Source organism: Mus musculus, chromosome 18 (genome assembly GCF_000001635.26).
Source record: "Mus musculus strain C57BL/6J chromosome 18, GRCm38.p6 C57BL/6J".
Taxonomy (NCBI): Eukaryota; Metazoa; Chordata; class Mammalia; order Rodentia; family Muridae; genus Mus; species Mus musculus.
In genome coordinates, this window is record NC_000084.6 from 25,446,496 (window position 1) to 25,467,539 (window position 21,044).

Consider the following 21,044-nt stretch of genomic DNA (forward strand, 5'->3'; position numbering starts at 1 on the left):
CTGTCCAACTTTCCTCTCTCTGGATATCCACTTCATTGTAACAGCAATTTAAATAATAAAAGCAATAGCTTTACAATTGAGCACTAACTATAGGGTGGGACTGTGCTAAGCACTGTAGATATATATAATCATAAACCATCTGAAGGATAGGTATTGTTTTTTACTTCCATTTATTGATGAAACAACTGAAGATTAGAAAACTCAGCAATTTTTCCAAGATTACATAATTATAAATTGCCACAACAGAATTCATATTCTTCATCCAACTTTGGAGTCTGGCCTCTCACTGTTACCTTAAATGAAATGTTTTCAAAATACTATTAACTTGGAGCTGTATCAGAAATATCATAGTGAAGTTATGATAAAACCTACTAAGACAACTATGACAGTATTATCTTTAGATCACAAAACCTCTGAAAGTTTGCTAGATTCTCCAGTCCCTCTTTCACTATCTATACCTCTCTGGTCCCAGAATTATCACGTGGCTTAGAGTTTATTTTATGCTACCAAAACAAAATACCTGATGCACACAAACTGTATAAAGAAAGGTTTTATTTAGTGCACAGTCTGCTGGCTAAGCATCTTGGTGCAGGCTCTGGTGAGACTTCTTATGGCCCATGATGACTGTAGAAGTCCAGGTAAACAGAGAGTCATGGTGCCAAACACAAACCAGAAAGAAACCATAAAAGTGGAATTAAGATTTCTAGCTGTCAGAAGTTTCATTTTAGTTGTAGCTGGATGGAGACCAGAGTAACGGTAAGAATCTGTGCCCTGCTGTAAGAATGCCTTACTCCTGACTGAGGATGGTTTGACATGGATGTGAGAAGGAAACAAACCCGTCACAGGGATATCAGATACCTACCAAGTGCAGTTTCAAAAAGGGAGAGATGATAGATGATAGATCTTTCTGGGTGTGGATGTTCATGGTATCACGGTGAAATAGCTCTACTTTTATCAATTTTAGCTGTAGCTCCTGAACTTGTATCTGTGCCACCATTTTTTTTATTTGAAGCTTGTTGTGTTGACACATACTGATAAGCTCTTTCTCTGCCAATGAAATGAGCCCATTCAAGCCAGATTAGATTATATTAAATTCAAGTTTATTGGGAAACTGTTCACGGGCAAGTGCACTGGCCCCAAAGTCCAAGGCCAGGGAAGTCACCATGGGGACGGACAGTTGAGGCAGGGTAAGAGAAAGGGCAGAGAAAGAGGGAGGGACAAACAGACAGGCAGAGCAAAATGTCTGGTTATATAGGGAGGAGCCTCTGGGGAAAAGGCAGCCTGGCCCTCAGACTGGAAAATTCAGGGTTGGGGGCAGGGTAAGCCAGGTAGGGACTGAGGGATGCTGGGAGAACCTGGAAGCCAGGTCTGCTTTGATAGGTAAAATATTCACCTCAGTCCCTTGTCCCCAGGTCTGAAACCACCTTAGTGTAGGAGAAGTTGAAGAAGGGTGGATCATAAACATGTTTTCAAGAAAATTGCCCCCAAATCAACATTGACAACCCAATGTTTACTTTTTTAACTCTCTGAAAAATAACCAGAACAGTAATGCTACATACAAAATTAGCTACATTAAGATAGTAAAAGTTGTAGGGATTCTTTAACATTGGGACAGTGGAGCATCCCTAAAATAGGACATCTACTCCAGTTGAGAATTACACATACATCCTACCTTGTTTAACTTCTTACAGTCTGTAGGATGTATCATGCGTATTTTGTGCTTTTTGGCTAATATCTACTTATCAGTGAGTACATACCATGCATACCATGGGGTCTGGGTTACCTCACTCAGGATGGTATTTTCTAGTTCCATCCATTTGCCTTCAAAATTCATGATGTCCTTGTTTTTAGTAGCTGAATAGTATTCCACTGTGTAAATGAACCACGTTTTTCTGTATTCATTCTTTGGTTGAGGGACATCTGGGTTATTTCCAGCTTCTAGCTATTATAAATAAGGCTTCTACTAACATAGTGGAGCACATGTCCTTGTGGTATGATGGGGCATCTTTGGGGTATATGCCTGAAAGCTGTATAGCTGGATTTTCAGGTAGAACTATTCCCAATTTTCTGAGGAAGTATAGAACACCCATGATATACCCCACAGACCATAAGAAGTTACACAAGAAGGAAGGCTCAAGTGAGGATACTTCAATTCCTCTTAGAATGGAGAATAAAATTATCATGGGAGTCAGAGGGAGAGGGGGACCTGAGTGGGAGAGAGGAAAGAGGGCAAGATCAGATATGGGGGCAGGAGCAGACAGGAGGGAAGCTCAAAGGGCCAGGAGAATGAATAGAAATATGCAGCTGTGGGTGTAGGGGGAGAGGGGAAACCTCTAGAAAGTTCTAGAGATCTGGAATGCAAGAAGCTCATCCAGGACTCAATATGGGTGAAGAGACCACCTCCAGTAATTAGCTCTCCCAATGGAGGGATGAGGACACTAGCCCACCTTCAAATTTTCCATCCCAAAATTGTTCCTATGTAAAAGAAATGTAGAGGCAAAAATGGAGCAGAGACTGAAGGAATGGCTGACCAGTGACTGGCCCAACTTGGGATCCATCTCATGGGCAGGCACCAAACTCTGACAGGAACCTAGTACGACTATTCTTTGAGAGGCATAGAGCCTCTCTCAGCAGCTGACTGATACATATATAGATACTTACAGACAACCCCATAGGAAGACCAACAGTGTCAACTAACCTGGACCCCGGGGAGCTCCCAGAGACTTAGCCAAAAACCAAGGAGCCTGCATGGGCTGGTCTGAGGCTCCTGGCACATATGTAGCAGAAGACTTGACTATCTTGTTTAGCCCTGGAGGGAGAGGATGGCCCTAATCTAATTCTGTAGAGACTTGATGCCCCAGAGAAGGGGATTAGAGGGATCCTCTCAGAGGTGAAGGGAAGGGAGAATGGAGTGAAGAACTCTAGAAGTGGGGATTGGAAAGGGAGGGCAACATTTGGGATGTAAATAAATAAAATAATTAACTTTATAAAAAAGAATTACATAGAGCCCAATGCCACATTTGCAGAGCTCTCTAAAACATGCTGATGAATGAAAACACAGATGATAAATGCATATAAGCATGGCCCAGTTTCATTCTGTATATGTATTTTCATGAATGTGTGTGTGCACATGTGTACACATGCACACTTGCATTTTAGAAGGCATTTAGAATCTTATGCACTAGACTATTAGCACTGGCTTTTGAGACAGGGAATAGAGTTGACATTTGAGGGGAGAAATGGAATATAGAAGGGACTTTTCTTAGTATAATTTTATATGTTTGAACCTTTATAATGTTAACATACTTTTTCTTTTCTATTGTTTTAGAGTTTCATATATGAATACACTGTTTTTATATCTTTTCCTCCATTTCCCTTTCCTCTTACTCCTTCAACCCCTGCCTGTATCTCTTACACCCCCTTCTCAAATTTGTGAAGTTTTCTGGATAGTATTGCCCATGCGTACATGGATTTAAGGCTAACCACATGGGTATGAGCAAGCTACCAAGGGGCTCTTCCCTACAAACAAAAAAACAACTGATTCCCCTTGAGTATCCATTGGCTGCCTGTAGCTCTTCAAGTAGGAATGTAGGCTCATGAACCTTTCCCCCATCCATGTTAGCAGAGCTGTATGGTTTAATGCAAGTCTTATGCAGACAGCCATATTGTTGCTAGCTCAGGAATACAGTGTTCCTGACAAATCCAGAATGTAGGAAATATAAGTAAAATCTACAATCTTATCTTGGAGTTAAATGAGACAAATTTCTGTCTTTAAAGAAATTAATAAAGGTACCATCTGGCCAAAAAATAAATAAATAAATAAGTCTCCCCCAGTCAGCATTTTTCTAAGGTAAAAGTTAATTTTGCTTAACAGATGCGCCTTTTTCAGTTAGCCAGCCATGCATAAGAATGTAAGGCCAACCTCCGACCACTTTTCCTAACAAACTCACTTCAAAACCACAGAGTGAGTTTGTTAAGAAAGACACTCAGCAGGACTTCTGATGGGTGTGCTTCCTGTAGGATTTAGAGCAGCTTTGCACCAAAAATAATCTGAATTTTTCGGATCTTTTCTTGGAACTTCTCTCTTGCATAACCCTGCCTGACACTCTGAGCAAATCCTTAGGGAGGAGGCTACGAGGATTGGGCCACCTGTGACAAAAGTGAGAAATGACTTCAGCAGTAGAGTCTCACCCTAAAGTAATGGCAGGCAGCCTTGAGCCATGGCAATAGCCTATGTTGTTTTGGTGGTCTCTTGGAACCTCAGACCAACAACTGGAAAAGAGTTATTCCTTTGCTGACAGTGTGAGCTTTGTTGGACAGTTTATGGCCCCTAAAGAGGTCATTATTTCTCTATAGGCAGTAACTCTCTCTCTCTCTCTCTCTCTCTCTCTCTCTCTCTCTCTCTCTCTCACACACACACACACACACACACACACACACACACATATTTTCTCTCCCCATGTCCCCTACATAAATCTCATGGCATCCCTTTTTCCCACTTGATGGCACCTGTATCCTGTTATCCCTTCTCCCACCACCATGAGAGCTCTTTCTCCCTGCCTCCTCCAATGGTCTCCTGCTTTTCTTGCTTCATACTTACTCCAAGTTATAAATTCAAATGTAGAGATTCTGGGGTAAGACCTGCAGAGAACCTTTAATCCCAGCACTCGGGAGGCAGAGGCAGGCAGATTTCTGAGTTCGAGGCCAGCCTGGTCTACAAAGTGAATTCCAGGACAGCCAGGGCTATACAGAGAAACCCTGTCTCGAAACCTCCCCCACCACCACCACCAAAAAAAAAAAAAAAAAAAAAGCCTGCAGAGAAGAGAAAATGACCAGTGTTTGTCTTTCTAGGTTACCTTACTCAGAGCAGTATTCTCTAGCTCTATTCATTTTCCTGAAGTTTTCATTATTCCATTTTTCTTTAGGGCCATTATATAAATGTACCACTTTTTTTCTTACCAATTTACCACTTTATGGACATCTAGACTGTTTCCATTTTCTAGTTGTTGTGACTGTAGAAAACAATACGCATAGCCAAGCAGGTATCTCTATTGTAAAATATAGAGTCCAAAGGGTCAACATGTAGTATAGCTGAGTTGTGTGTGTCTGTGTGTGTGTGGAGAGAGAGTCAGAGACAGAGACAGAGAGAGTCTATTTTTAGCTTTTTGAGAATTTTCATCACGAATGGCTACACCAGTTTGCACTTCTCCTAACAGTTAGTGACTTGAGACTCACTATGTAGAGATGAGGCTGCCATAAAAGTGGTAGCAGTGCTCCTGCCTCTGCGTTCTACATGCTGGCATTCTAGGGCTAGGCCATCACATTCACACTCTTATTTTTATATGAACAATTAAAACGTTTAAGAAAATAATTAGAGCCGGGCAGTGGTGGTGCATGCCTTTAATCCCAGCACTTGGGAGGCAGAGGCAGGCGGATTTCTGAGTTCTTGGTCAGCCTGGTCTACAAAGTGAGTTCCAGGACAGCCAGGGCTATACAGAGAAACCCTGTCTCGAAAAACCAAAAGAAAAGAAAAAAGAAAACAAAAAGAAAAGGAAAGAAAAGAAAAGAATTAGAACAGTATAATCTGACATCTTGTTTACTGAATTCTTGACATGAAGGACACAGTGGCAAGACAAAGAAAGCCAAGTGGTTCCTTTTTTCCTTTTTTTTTTTTTTTTAATAGAATAGAGTTTATTCAGGGCATGGGAAAGGGGTGTTAAGAGGGCAGTAGAGGCAAAGAAAGAGGGGGGAGGGAGGGGAGAAGAGAAGAGAAGAGGAGAGGAGAGGGAAAGGGGGGACGGGGGAGAGGGAGAAGAGGAGAGAAGAGAAGAGAAGAGAAGAGAAGAGAAGAGAAGAGAAGAGAAGAGAGAAAAGTAGAGAGTAGAGGCCAGCCATGAGCACGTTGGGGGGGGGGGGGAGGGAAAAGCAAGGGAGCAAGAGAGGAGCAAGAGAACCAAGTGGTTCTTGTCCTCATAGTTTCCAGTCTACTGCAGAGACATGTCCGACAGACTCATATAAATAAATTCCTGTAAGTTATGACCAATGCTGTGAAAGGAAAGAGCAGAGAATTATGAACTAAATTCAGCCTTGTGATCTAACCTTAGATAGGAGAGTTAAGGACAGCTCTTCTATACTGGCTGGTTTTGTGTGTCAACTTGACACGGCTAGAGTTATAACAGAGAAAGGAGCTTTAGTTGGGGAAATGCCTCCATGAGATCCAGCTGTGTAGTTTCTCCTCCCCAGCCTGAAACCTGTTTGTTTAGGGGTGGAGCTTCTCGCTCAATCTTTCTGTCACGCCTACTGTTAGAACCTGTCACTTTGTTGTTTTGAACCCATCACGTGATCACCCTGTTACTAGACTCCAAGATTATTTGGCGGGAATTGGGCCCCTCTCTTTTTTTATAACGGAGTGCTAAAATAGTAAAAATTAAACCTTGAACAGAGAGCTTTGTCTTGGTTTCTTCTTCATCTCGAACAGCCCAGCCCCTCTTCTCTTCCAGGTTTCCAAAATGCCTTTCCAGGCTAAAACCCAGGTTGTGATCTATTGCCCAAACACAACACAGCTGTAAGGCATTTTCTCAATTAGTGATCAAGGTGGGAGGTCCTCTTGTGGGTGGTGCCATCCCTGGGCTGGTAGTATTGGGTTCTATAAGAAAGCAAGCTGTGCAAGCCAGTAGAAGCAAGCCAGTAAGAAACATCCCTCCACGGCCTCTGCATCAGCTCCTACTTCTTGAATTCCAGACCTGACTTCCTTTGGTGATGAACAGCAATGTGGAAGTGTAAGCTGAATAAACTCACCAACTTGCTTCTTGGTCATGACGTTTGTGCAAGAATAGAAACCCTGACTAAGATATCTTCGGAAGGCATTAGTTCATCTCTTGTATGATAAGTAATAGTTATGCAGGAGAAGAATGGGAGGGTGATTCATATGCAACTGTTTCTCTTACACTATTCTCACACTACACATAAAAACAATGTGTGCCTTTGTTTAGAAGGAATCAAGGGAAGAACCTGAGGGAACAACAGTATTCCTAAAATTGAAGATGGGTTGTAAAGACTGAAGGGGAAGAAGCCTGAGTCCTACAGCATGTACTTAGGAGAACTCTACAGAAAAACAAAGACAATAGAGAACATACAAAGGATTTTGAAGGTATCATCTTCTGCAACTCATAGTGACTAAAAGTTTCAAATGCAGAGGGCAGTCTACTGGCTCAAAACTAGGGCAGAGCTTCTGTGCTGTAATCTGAAGTGGCATGTCTCCTCCTGTAGGAGTCTTCTCTGAAGTGTGGTGGCCATGGTAATTGGTGGATTTGTTTTATTTGTTTGTTTTGTTTTGTTTGTTTCCTAAAGTCTTTTCTCTTGAGGTCTTTAACACACTAGGAGAGACATGTCTCCATCATGGAGGAAAAGTGCTTTATTCAAAGCCAATTAACTGACTTCAAATGTTAAATACATCCAAAAAAATACATCCATAGCAACATGTACATCAGAGGTTGGCCAAACTGGGCACCATTTCTCAGCCAAGTTGGCATATAAATTAGTCATGAGGTTGTCCTTGATAGTTGTTCTGTGCTACAAACACAAAGGCATACAATTGGAGGGGCTTGAGAGAATGTGCTTTGTGCACAAACCGGCTGCATGTGGAGAAGAGCTGGAGTGGGAATGAGAAAGAGCCCTTGAGACTGTAGTGCACAAATAATAGCCCAAGGTGATTGGGACCCAAGGGTTGAAATAGGATGAGAGCAGTCAGTACCACAATGTGTTTAGGGTGTAGAGCCAACAAGGCCTTCTCAGGTGGTCTCAAGCATGACACTGTAGTTTGGGGCTTCAGTGGTAGAATGCGTTGTTTGCTTGCATTTATGCACATTTGTTTGTTTTAATGGAAAATTAGAAAAGGAAGATTTTAGCTATGAGGAAATAGTTATAGGAAAACAGTGAGGAATTTTAGGGAAAATTAAGTTAAAATGTCTTGAGAATAAAGAAAAATTGAGAATTGACACAGAGATACTGAGGTCACCTCAAAGAAAGAAAAGGGACCTCCGAGCACTGAGGAATGTCAACTCTTTGAAGTTAGGGAGAGTGAACGAAAGGATTGTTGAGGATGGCTCCAAAGCAAAATGGAATGCATGACTGTTCTGAATCTAAGAGCAATATCAGGAGTAATATCATGAACCCAGGAGCAAAGAGGAAAAAGTATGTCACAGAGAAGATAAGGTCAGTCTGAAAGGCTACTGTGTTTGTCCAATGAAGGCTATATGGTAGCCTTGGGAAGAACAATTGAAAAAGAACAGGACTGGGAAGACCAAGTCATAGCAGCTGCGCAGTAAATGAAAACTTGAGACCTTGCATAGCTGCCTCAAAAGTTGCCCAGCAGGAGAGACCCCTTAGGATGCTTGCTAAAGAAGGGAAATGGATTAAAAGAGCTGTTCTTTTCCATTTGTACCAGGTAGCATAGCTAAGATGGACTCAAAGTCCTTAGTCTTGGTTACATTGCTTTGAACCCAGCAAGACCAAATTTTAGAACAGTATGGTGGTTTGAATATGGTTGGCCCGGGGAAGGGTACTATTAGGAGATGTAGCCTTGTTGAAGTAGGTGTGGCCTTGTTGGAGGAAATATGTCACTGTGGGAGTGGGCTTTGAGTCCCTCCTCCTAGCTCCCTGGAAGTCAGTCTTCTCCTGTTTGCCCTCAGAACAAGATGTAGACCTCTCAACTCTTCCAACACCATGCCTGCCTGAACACTGCCATACTTTTCACCATGATGAACCTCAGATCCTGTAAGCCAGGTCCAATTACATGTCCTTTATAAGAGTTGCCTTAGTCTTGGTGTCTCTTCACAGCAATAGAAACCCTAACTAAGACAAACTGTTCTAGAGACCCAGGTTCCCCAATAAATTTTGGTCTAGCTGCTTTTATCAGAGTTCATACGGTAAACACACCATTCTCCCAGCACCATTAGCTGGGCATGGTTGCTTTTCTAGATGAAGATGGTCATGGTCTGATTCGGTGGGACCACAATAGAGTCGTTCGGTGGTATTCTGATGAGCAATGCCAGGAGGAAACAGTAGCTGTGCCAAGTGTGGCATTCTGTTGGTCTTGGTCAGGAGTCTCTATTGTCATGGGTCACTTCCCAGTATACTGTCTTCACTTCACTTCACTGCACTGCACGTTTTGTATAGTGATTCTGATGCCGTTGCCAGAAGACAGCAAATACTTGGTTCCAGGAACTTCAGAGCATGTTCCAGTCCAGGAACTAATTCACCATAGTCCAGCTAGGGAAGGTCCTGAACAGCATCAGGCTATAGAACCCAGGGTAGGAGCAGGGTAGCATATGGCCTGGCACACCTTTTAACTCAGTCACTAGTGCCCCATGCCCAGGTCACTACCTACCACAGAGTCTATAGGACTTTTATGAATATTTTAAATCAAATCCAGACATCATGTTACTTTGCTAATAAATAATTCTGTATATTCTGACAAATTAGATTTTTAAGACAAAAATATATCATTATCCTGACAAAATAATAATCCCTTAAATAATAATCCTTCAGAGTTCCATTTTGTGTTAGTTCAAAAGATACATACGTGCCATTGATTTTTGAATTACTATTCAAATATAGTGTCTTAGTCAGTGTTCTATTGCTATGAAGAGACACCATGACCATGGCAACTCTTACAAAAGAGAGCATTTAGTTGGGGCTTGCTTACAGTTTAAGAGGTTTAGACCATTATTCTTACAGAGGAGAACATGTCAGCACACAGACAGGCCTTGTAGCTGAGAGTTCTACATTCAGATCCACAGGCAGCAGGAAGAGAGAGAGGGAGACACTGGACCTGACTTGAGCATTTGAAAACCCCAAAGCTCACACCAGGGACACACTTCCCCCACAAGGCCACATCTGCTTTAACAAGGTCACACTTCCTAATCCCTGTCAAGTAACACCACTCCCTAATGACCAAGTAGTCAAATACCTGAGCTTGTGGGAACCATTCTTATTCAAACTACCACATATATCATGTAGCTGACAGATCTTTTAAGCATTTTATTTAAAAATCTGTTATGGTTTTCTTCCTTTTTATTTGTCTAAGTAGCTGAGTCATTTGTCATAAAATTTTACACATTCTGGTTCTTAGCTGATCATATACTTGAAGCTTCTTTTGTCTCTTTCTGAACTACATAGTCCATGTGAATTGATAAGTATATCTGGAGGTTTAGTTAAGTTGAAGTTTTTCATTGCAAGGATCTTTCATAGGTCATGCTGACTATGTACCTTCTATGGTTACATGTCAGGAAAGAAATAGGCACTAGTGATTTTAAGATGGGTCAGTAGCCATAAATAATGTCACCTAGATCTATTATAAAGATCCCCATCACTCTTTCACTTGGTCATGGTAGCCATTGATGACTATTGGCTAGAGCCAGGATTACAGAGTGATGGTTTGCTTTTTATTGTTTCTGTGGTATTTGTGAATCTTACAAAAGAATGTTTTCAAATGTTGGAAGATATTAACTAGTACATGCTTGGACTCTGAAGGCAATGAATCAGTTGAGAGGAGAGATAGAAAAGACAGACAAATGATAAAAGTATAAATGTACAGGGCTTTTCTATGCCAGCCCTCGATCTAAAATAATAACATGAAGACCTGATCCTCCTGATCCTTATATCAGATCTAGGCAACATGACGGTATAAAGGAAGTTTATTTGGGGAAAGGGATTGGAGTGAGGGCCTGGAGAAGGGGTCGAGGCAGACAGACAGGAGCAGAGCCTTAAAATCAGAGAAGGGAAGGAGGGAGGGGGGAGGGGGGATAGAGAGAGAGGGGGAGGAGAGAGAGAGAGAGAGAGAGGGAGGGAGGGAGGGAGGGAGGGAGGGAGAGAGAGAGAGAGAGAGAGAGAGAGAGAGAGAGAGAGAGGACCGAGAACATGAACTGGGGTGGTGGTGAGGCAGTCCTTTTATATGCTGCCTTCCTGCAAATGGCAGCAGGTAATGGCAGATATTGTAAGCCATTACTAGGTCCCTTGGAGGAGCCTAGTAGAATCACTTGGAAACTAACACTGTGTATCAGAGCACAGAACAGTGCTCTGGAAGAAAAACAAATAAGGTTAGCCCTACAATTACATTTCAAGACCACAGCTCAGGAACCTCAGTGAAGCCAAACAAATTCTCTGAATTAAATCTGAGGAAACCTAAATGGCTAATGTTCATAGAGTAGCATGCTGAATAGGAGAAAGTTTTGTTTTGTTTTGTTTTGTTTTGTTTTGTTTTTGTGGTGCAGTGAAGTGCAGTGCAGTGTGGTATATGTTTAAAGCAAGAGCACTTTGAGTATCTGAAGCTGAGAAGAGCATGTAGGGAGCACTTCTGGAGTTAACTTGGGGTGACTTCATGCTGACATCCTGTGTTACCCTCACCTAATCTTTTACTAGTTGGGAATGTTACCTTTGTTATTGGTGTTGATAATGAGTTCAGTGTTTCTTGTTTTAATTGTCTTTTGTCCAATTGTTTCTGTACTGTATGATGGTCAATCTGTAATGGTAGTACAACAACCAGCTTTTATTATGATTCCTGTAAATTATCTGAACCTCTGTATTCTGAAAAAGGCTTACAAATATTGGAAGAATTAGATCATGCTCTGGCAAGGAGCAAACATATGGTTGGGCTGATCACTGTCGGTGTTGTTGCTCTCACAACTCTCATAGCCAGTGCTACTACTCCTGCGTGAGCTTCAGCAAGAGATACAAACAGCTAGTTTAGTTAATCATCCTGCAGAGAATGTAACCAATGCCCCGAGCATACAAGAGGATGTAGGTGCTGAGAACAAAGAATTGACTCATTAAACAATAGACTGTAGATAATGGGAGATAAGGTACAAAGAATGAAAGTTAGAAGCCTCTTGGAATGTCTTTCTCCCTACATATGGATTTGTATAACTCCAAAAAATCTATAAGGAGAGTCAGCATAATCGGACCAAAGTAAAAAGGCACCTTTAAGTTATATGGCATAATACTAATATTTCTTTAGATTTATTAGCCTGCATAAGGAGGTTATAAGTTTAAGAAACACAAAGCCTTTGTCTTTTGATGCTGCTAGCATTGCAACTGATATTCTGAAAAAAACTACAGACTGTTTTTCCTTCATGGTCCTCATTTTCTTCTCCCCTATTGGACAGAGCAGGGCTTGACTTTATGATCCTTTTTATGGCATGTCTATTACCTGTTCTTTTGAAAGAAACCAAAGCTGTTACAGATGCCAAAGTAGAGTTACATGAGTTGGAGCTCCAATGTCTTCCCTAGCAGAAGTTGGTGCTTAATGACTGGTAAGATCGTACTGAAAACCTTCTCAACCTAAGACAGGTCATCTGTAAGATTATTCATGTGCCAATGATGGGTAAGGGCTGTGTTTTCAGATGGCAACCTAAGACAAGCACAACTTTCTGCTCCATGACTGATAAAGTGCCTCTTATAGATTAAATAAAAGATAAGATTCTCTCAGAGGTGGATCAACCTAAGACAGGGTATGAATGGTAAGATTCATGTACTGATGACTGGTAAGGTCCATCCATCTTGAGGGGATGCCTAAGACAGGCACAGAATTTCTGTGCCAACAACTGAGACAGCTTCAACTTGTATAGATAAAAAAGGGGGACATGTGGAGAGCACATCTGGACTTGTTTGACTGACTTCTTGCTTATAATTAATCATGAATGAGTCTGCTGACATCTTTTTTTAGTTAATTAAGATGTGCATTTTATCCTGCCAAGTTCCTCCACATATACATATATCCCTAAGAGACTCTCCCAGTCAGAAGGAAATGGCCTTAGTCAAACATAGATATTGTATACCATAAATTCACTTTATAAGCATTTGTGGTGTTTATCTTCCTGGAGTTGGTGAACCTTTGTGTTGCTTGCCTTTAAAAGGCACTGAGAAAATACACTTGTTACTGGCATGGTATTGACCAGCAGCCCTCCCATATCTGTCTCTTCCATCTTCTTTCTGCCTTTCATATAATCATCCTCACTCCCCCAATGTTGACTGACTGGCTCCAGCAGGAGCATCAATGGTCAGAGAGTCAAATTATTTATGATGTTTTTCTTTTAGCTTTTACGGCACAACTGACGTTAGAGTTGGAGAGAGTGACAATGAATAAAGGCTGGTCAACCCTGTGGATAACTTGTGTGGAACAGCCAGAGACAAGAATATTTTCAAAATAGTTGAGATAACGCTTATTCAGTACAACCTATAGTGGAGTCTGATGAGCTACAGCTGAGAGTATTTATGTTGAAGAAGAGAATTTACAGATCTTGTGAAAATGCAAGGCATTTAATTCATTGTGTTGTTGAGAAGCAGCTACTGTAAGGGAAAACATTTGGATTTACTGTGTGTTATTGAATCAGTAGTGCTGGTAGTGAAATTCCTTTGTTTTCACAGATTTAACATCATCAGTTCCATGAATTTTTCTCAAAAGTAAAGGATGAACACCCTGACCTGTGACAGTAGTTCAGAGATTTAGCAATGATAAAGACTTCTTATTTCCATTTTTTTTGTTTGCTTGGTTTGTCATAATTTTGTGTAAATTCAGAACTGACTCTCGATTTTTCCTGAAGGAAAAAAAAATCTCCTTTGATAACTATTATAAAACATTGAATTGTTTTGACATTAGTATTTGCTATAGGTCTGATAGTGGTTCTAATAAATTCAACCAAAAACTATAAGGGAAAGAAGTACGTATATGTAAAATGGCCTGTGGTGATATTTTCTAATCACAGCAAATCACATATTATTGAAGGGGACAAAAGTAATTAAAGTAAAATAAAATGTCATAAAACAAAATGTTTATGAAATTATAGTCGTTTTGGAAGACCAGTTTTGAGATAGTGATACTTAAATAAAAACAACCATGGACAAAGAGAGCAAGAAAGATCTGGAAGACCCTCTGAAATAGAGACTACAACTCATGCAGGTTCAGGTAGGGATCGAGAATAACAGGGTTTTCTAAGATTTATTTCTATTATTTTTAATTATGTATATGTGTGCATGCATATGGATATGTGCAAATAAATGCAGGTGCCTGCAGAGACCAGAAGCATTGGATTCCTCTGGAGCTGGAGTCATAGAGGGTTGTGAGCTGCTCTACATAGTTGCTTGAAATTCCTGTTGCACATCATTATTGCCGGAATGGCCAGCAATAACGACGCTGCAACAGGATCCTTCTGCACACGTTTATTGGGAGAGCTTGATTGCAGAGGCAAAGAGACCCTGATCCCAGAACTGGTGCTGCTTATGTAGGCCTAGGAGAGGCGTGTCTCACACCCGGATTGGTTATGCACTATGCCTCATTTGCATGTTCCTCATCTGATTGGTTACTCTCTCTCAGTACCTCACAGAACCTCATTATCATACCTCATTTGCATGTCTCACATCTGATTGGTTATACTCTCAAAACCTCATTATCATGCCTGGGCCAGGCAGTGTCTTGGCAAAAAGCTTTACTGCATATGTACACATTGGTTGTTTGTCCAAACTTATTTGTGGTGGCCAGCAGTAGCCAGCACCACTCTGTAATGGCACATGTGGTTTCCCACACACATCTGAATAAAAGTATCAGGTATCAGTTGACTGTATGATTCTGGAACTTAAGACCAGTGTTGTTTACCTGCCTTTGGTAGTCATTGACATGTAGATGCTAGCCATAAGAATGGATAAAATCACCTAAGAGATGGAAGCTAAGGATTGAATCCTGACTGGGTTGGTAATAAAAATGAAACTAAGAGAGGTTTAATGAAATTACAAAACATCAGAAAGGGGAAGGAAATCTCTGTCATCATGATGATTCATCTTAACAGCCTATAGAGAAGTTCTTCTCCTTTGGGTCAGTGAATGGAGAGATGCTTTTCATCATGGGCAACTAAGGGAGAGTGGTTTCTTATTGGGGTAGCCTGTGGGGAGGGGCTTCCCATCCAGAGCAGCCTATGGAATGAACCTAGAAATAATTTGTCTTTGTACTATTCTAGCACACCCTGTCAGACTGGCTCTAAAATTGGCAGTATGGAGCCAAGTCAAATCAGTGTAGGTTGTGTCCTCTCTGAAGTTTTGTGCCTGCATCTTGTTAGATCAGGAGCAAGCAAATGGAAAGTAAGGCTCTAGTTATATCTAGCTTTATAGGAATAGAATTAGTTCCATATCAGCACAGATCAAGATGGGACTAGCAGAACAGACCAAACAAGCTTTTTGCTCATCACGCTGCTATAATGAAGCTCATAAAGTCAGCTATGTACCTAGAAAAGTCAGGAGCACAGACTCTCTGCCATTCGGAAGCAATGGAATTCACGTCTGTGGCTGAAACACAGACAGACCAATATGTTTCAAGGAATTTTTTTTGTAAATCTGGGTAAGGGATTTATAATATTATTCAGATACCAAACAGCCATAAGACAAGCTAACCAACTCTATAGTCTCTACCATATTATTTCATCATACTGAACCACATTCATATAATCTGGACTGATAATGGCACTTGTTTTCTGGTACTTAATGTGATATCACATAGGAAGTGTAGTGGTTTGAATAAATGTGGCCCCTGTAGACTCATGTGTTTGAATGCATGACCAATAGAGAGGGGTGGCACTATTAAGAGATGTGGCTGTATTGGAGTAGGTATGGACTTGATGGATGAAGTATGTCACTGCTGGAGCAGGCTTTGAAATCTTGTATATGAACCAGTTATGCCCAAGGGGATAGTCTCCTTTTAAAGTCTACAGATCAGGATGTAGAACTCTCAGGTCTTTCTCCATCATCATATCTGCCTGGATGCTGCAATGCTTCTACCATGGTGAGAGTGGACTAAGCCTCTGAAGCTGTAAGCGAGCCCTGATTAAATGTTTTCCTTTATAAGAGTTGCCTTGGTCATGGTGTCTCTTCACAAACCCAAAGACAGGAATTAATTTGTATTTTGCTTAACAGCAGATACATAAAAGTGGGTATTGATATATTAGATTAATGTAAATTCATAAATTAGATTAATTCATTGAAGAAAAAGATAGCATGATTACAGCTACTAATAGCCTATAAAAGTAATACATAGTTGAGGTGTCAATCTTTCTCTTTTGCTATCTTTGCCTTATTATTAATTTTTTTGTATTTCTTAGTATTTTTCTTTTTTATTATTATTAGATATTTCTTTATTTACATTTCAAATGTTATCCCCTTTCCTAGTTTCCCCTCTAAAAATCCCCTATCCCCTTCCCCCTCCCCCTGCTCCCCAACCTACCCACTCCTATTCCTGGTCCTGGCATTCCCCTATACTGGGGCCTAGAGCCTTCACAGGACCAAGGGCATCTCCTTTCATTGATGACCGATTAGGCCATCCTCTGCTACATATATAGCTAGAGCCACAAGTTCCACCATGTGTTTTCTTTAATTGGTGGTATAGTTCCAAGGAGCTCTGAGTTTACCTGTTAGTTCATATTGATGTTCCTCCTATGGGGCTTCAGTCCTCTTCAGCTCCCTGAGTATTTCTCTGGCTCCTTCATTGGGGACCTTGTGCTCCATCCAATGGATGACTGTGAGCATCCACTTCTGTATTTGCCAGGCACTGGCAGAGCCTTGCAGGAGACAGCTATATCAGGCTCCTGGCAGCAGGCCCTTGTTGGCATCTGCCTAGTGACTGGGTTTGGTGGTTGTTTATGGGGTAAATCCCCAAGTGGGGCAGACTCTGGATGGTTGTTCCTTCAGGCTCTGATCTCACTATGTAGACTAGGCTGGTCTGGAACTTACTATGTCAACCATACTGGCCTCAAACTTACTGCCTCTGCATCCCTCTCCCCCCATTGCTAGGAATAAAGACATATGTCACCACTATTGTATATGTTAATCTTGACAGAAAAACTGAATATATTACTCTAGGAAGTCAAAGGGGCCTTGGTTCAAACCCTTGACTCATCTTTATGGACCTCAGTTTCCTCACTTATAAAATCAGATGCTCAAACCCTTCCTGGGGCTTTTCCCCCTAAAGTTTCCCTGTGTTGAGCTCTGTGGTCAAATTCTTGGCCTGGGTACCTCTGAGGGGTTTTGTATCCCAGTGTTCTAGTGCTCTCTCTAACCCTGTTTTCTCTGGCTGTCTTACAGGTATGAGACATCTCTTTTGGATTTGGTTCAATCTCTGAGCCCAAATTCTGCTCCCAAATCTCAGCCCCATCCCTCCAGAGCAGCAGGGACATGGAGTACTCTCCGACCTACCCCTCAGAAATCTATCTGGAAGAAAGTGGGGACCCGTAGGAGCCCCGAAGATCTGGAGGAGAATCAGATTCTGGAAGACATATTTTTCATATGACTCTGAAGCACATACTACAGAATTTCCACAGGAAATATTTGGGTTCCTTTCCATATTGATGTAGGATGTTAAATTGGAAAGTAGCCAAGTCTCTCCTTTCATGGAGACCTCTTGCTGGCACCCTTTTATGGTATTGAATATAGAAACCATTCTAATAAATCAGGGTGGTTTTTTGTCAGACCAGTCAGCAGAAAGGAGGTCGCCTAGGGGTAGGATCTTTTCTATACCAAACAGAAATTGGAAATTTAGGATACTTTCTGTGTGGCAGACTCCATGAATGTCTAGTGTCGTTTTTAAGAGTGTTTTCAATTTACTACTGCAAAAAGTTGACTCTTTACAGAAGGAAAAACTTTCCCATTGACAGACCTCTTAAATATGAAAGAGACCACTTCAGAAAGGCACTTCTTTCCTCACTAACGCTAAATGTGGCTCTTCATTCTGAAATTGAAGTTGATGACCCTAGTATCATCTTACATGGGACCAATACTTGTGGGTCATAGTGATCATCAACCTGGTCATTGCCACCCCTTAAACCAAAAGGCTTAGTGACTTAGAGGGAAGTTCCCAACCAGAGAGTGGCATTAAACTAACCACATGTGGGAATGGCTGCCTGGGGAAATTTACCAGTATCCAGGCAACCACCTCTCTAGTGTCCCATGGTGGATGTTTTTTGTTGACCTCAATGTCGGTGGTTCTTGTACAATCTGTGGTTGTGTCTGAGGAAGATGGCACTAGAGAGAGAGTGGTATCAAGAGGCTGCAGGTTGGCAGGCTCCTTCTGCCCCCACCTCACGGCATAAGGATGAATAGTCCTACTCTGAGCACCCATGGATGCACTGAGTCTAAGTAAGCTCTGCTGATTATCCTTGACCCAGATCTAAATCTTTTCTCTTCAGGCTGAGCTCAGTCCTTTTGAGTCTACTCAGGCTCCCCTCCCTTTGAGCCTCCCTATCTCATACTCTTCCTCTGAGGCAAATGCAAGGGCAGGACTAATTACTTGTAGTCATTCCCTTTGGAAATGGAAAGTTCATTGCAGATTCCAATTTCCTTTTCAAAGTCACCCTGAGAATAACTAGAACAGGCTTATTCCACTTCAAAGCACCTTTAGGATATGACTTTGGAGTGGTAGAAATGGCCATTTTCTCAGTTGCATTTCCAGAAACATCTTTTCTCTATCTTGTGTGTCAAAGACAGCTTAACAATACCTATTTCTTTAGACCTGCTATAACTATAGTCGCTGTTTGAGCATCAATAGTCTCACTACTCCATTATGTCTCCAAAGGGAAAAGAAAGAGAATCAGATCTCTTTAAGAAGATCATTTACCTGTAGAAGAGTTATAAACAGCCTAAACACTAAAGCTTTTTTGCAGTGGCATGCCAGTGAATAGAATTTAATTGCTTTTTCACCAGCATGGGAAGTTTGGAAGAGAAAAAAAGAATTTTCAGGGGAGCATCAGTCAGCACACTTTTCATACTTCATGGCCCTACCAGTTGCCTTCTTTCTCCTGCAGGCATTTCTATGTGCACACACACATACACACACACAAATGTAAAACCTAGTGACTTTGTTATTGAGTGAATGGTATATGTTAACATTTTAATCTGTATTAAATTTCCTTTGAGATAGATGTGTTGTTGTAGAGTATTGGGGTTTGAACTGATGGTAGCCTATCCCACAGAAGGATGGGAAGAAAGGAGAAGCCATGGGGCTCCCCTGATAATGCTCTCTTCAGTAGTTGGTTGGGACTTCTTTGGCCAGCCCCTAGATGTTTCTTCAAAGCAAAACTGCACTCAATAATGAAAATTTGGTTTAACAAGATTCACCAAGGTCACCAGATAGGAGCAGTTCAAACCCAGAGGAGGATGTGGGGGTCATTGTTCTTTTCTTTATTTCTCTTTCCTATTTTGAGTCAATGTCCAAACTCTCAGAAACTCTTTTCTACTGTCCAGTCATTATTTATCAGCCACATGGATTGGTAGCACACGAGAGCAGTGGGAAAAAGGAAGGAAAGGAACCATGCCTAATTCTATTTGCAGCCTTGGCACGCAGCTCTCTCATAAAGGAGAAAAAGAGGGCCAGAAGAGAGAACTGGAGATGGTGGGCCATGGGACACTTCTGCTGCTCCCTCCACAGTCCCTTATCTGCAATGGCTGACATTTTCTTCCAGACTTAAGATTTCTAACTCCCCTACTGAAAACTGCACTCCCCAGGGCTCACAGGACAAGGGGCACAGCCCTAGAGAAGCTCTCTGTCTCTGGCCCCATGTCCTTCTGCTGCATCATCTGCCCCTATTACCTTGTCTCCTTTGCTCCCCATTGTGACTTGCTACTGTTAGACATGTCCCAATGACACACTTCTCTTTCCAGGTCCTTCAGGGTGAATAACTTGAGACTAAGTTGTTACCACTTGGTGAAATTTTCCTTATGTACTTGGCACTGTGTACTGCTGGCTCTAGGAAGATTTGCAGATATGCCCAACCATAGCCTATGGGCCACATATGGTCAAGGATAGCTGTGAATGTGGCCTAACACAAAATTGTAAATTTACTTAAAACTTTTTGAGTTGTGTTGTTGTTATTTTTATTTTTCACTTTTTTGTGTGTAACTTGATTGTGCAGCTCTCAAACATGAATATTGTATATAATAAATCATGTCATCATGTTGCAGTATCAAAAGACTGGCCATGTGGCAAGTCCAAAGCCTCTGTTATGGCCTCCTCATTATGACACATTGTACTGGGTACTTTTGTCTTTCTTATTAGAGTTCCAGGTAGCCAGACTAACATGTGCTATGTTGGAGAAGCCAACTTCACCATTTGCAACATACAGATATGCAGGTGAGTTACTGATAGCTTCTGAGAATGATAACTCTACCTGCAGATTTTAGGCCTGACCTGATAACCTAGCCCTAAACACCTAGACCAGAGAAAACCCAGAATGGGAAAGTCAAAGTTCCCAAGAACGTGAAGCTGGCAGTTGGAGGGCATAGAGACACATCTCCTTTGAACATGGAGCAACCAATAGCCCAAAGGCAGGAAGCAGTGTTAGTGTTAGAGAAGTACAGAGGTGGTTGGCCAGACAGCCTCATTCCAGAGCTGACACCCACTCCCCTCCTCTGTAGTCTGATACCTGATTGGCTGACACCAAGCTAGCACTAGCATACACAGTTGCTCGCAGTGGACTCCCACCCAAAGCTCCCTCTTTCTTTTCCCCAGGTGCTGCCCACCCTCCCCTCCACACCCTTTTCAGCTTTAGGTCCTGAGGTGGCCAGGAGGCTGCTGAGATGAGGGAGACCATGTGTGTCCCAGTGAGATTAGGTGAGCCCCCAGTTTTTCAGACCTACTCTGAGATTTTAACCTGTTGGGCTTATGTAGCATTGGGAAATGGTAAACTGTATAAATTTTCTGTATTTTCCACGGACAGTTATTTATGGAGGGGCGTTTTTAACTCAAGTGCTAGAAATGTTAAATCATCATAATAAATTCATGCTATTCAGACTTTCTTACAGTGTAATAATTTTTTTCTGAGTATGAATGAAGAGATCCATGTTTTCTTTAACATACCATTATGTATGTCTTCTCAGAATGACACAGCTTACTTAATCAAGCTGGAGAATAGCAGAAGGAGATTTACAGTGTTAGGGGTGGAAAAAGTTGAATGAGGCTGAGGCTGAGAAAACCCACTTGGAGCTGAGATGGCAAACAGAACTCTTGTCTGTTC

At 41.6% G+C, this 21,044-nt stretch overlaps 1 protein-coding gene across 6 annotated transcripts in view; it reads left to right on the plus strand.

Moving 5' to 3' along the window:
- Nucleotides 1-20,826, plus strand: part of AW554918 (expressed sequence AW554918) — a 298,592-nt gene extending 277,766 nt beyond the window's left edge. For all 6 annotated transcript variants that reach the window (XR_003952505.1, XM_006525833.4, XM_017317879.2 and 3 more), the window contains one exon: nt 17,122-20,826. Coding sequence is in view for 5 of the 6 variants with exons in the window: in XM_006525833.4 (XP_006525896.3) it covers nt 17,122-17,326 (205 nt within the window). In the remaining variant the exon portion in view is untranslated. The remainder of the gene's footprint in view (nt 1-17,121) is intronic.
- The last annotated feature ends 218 nt before the right edge of the window (nt 20,827-21,044 follow it).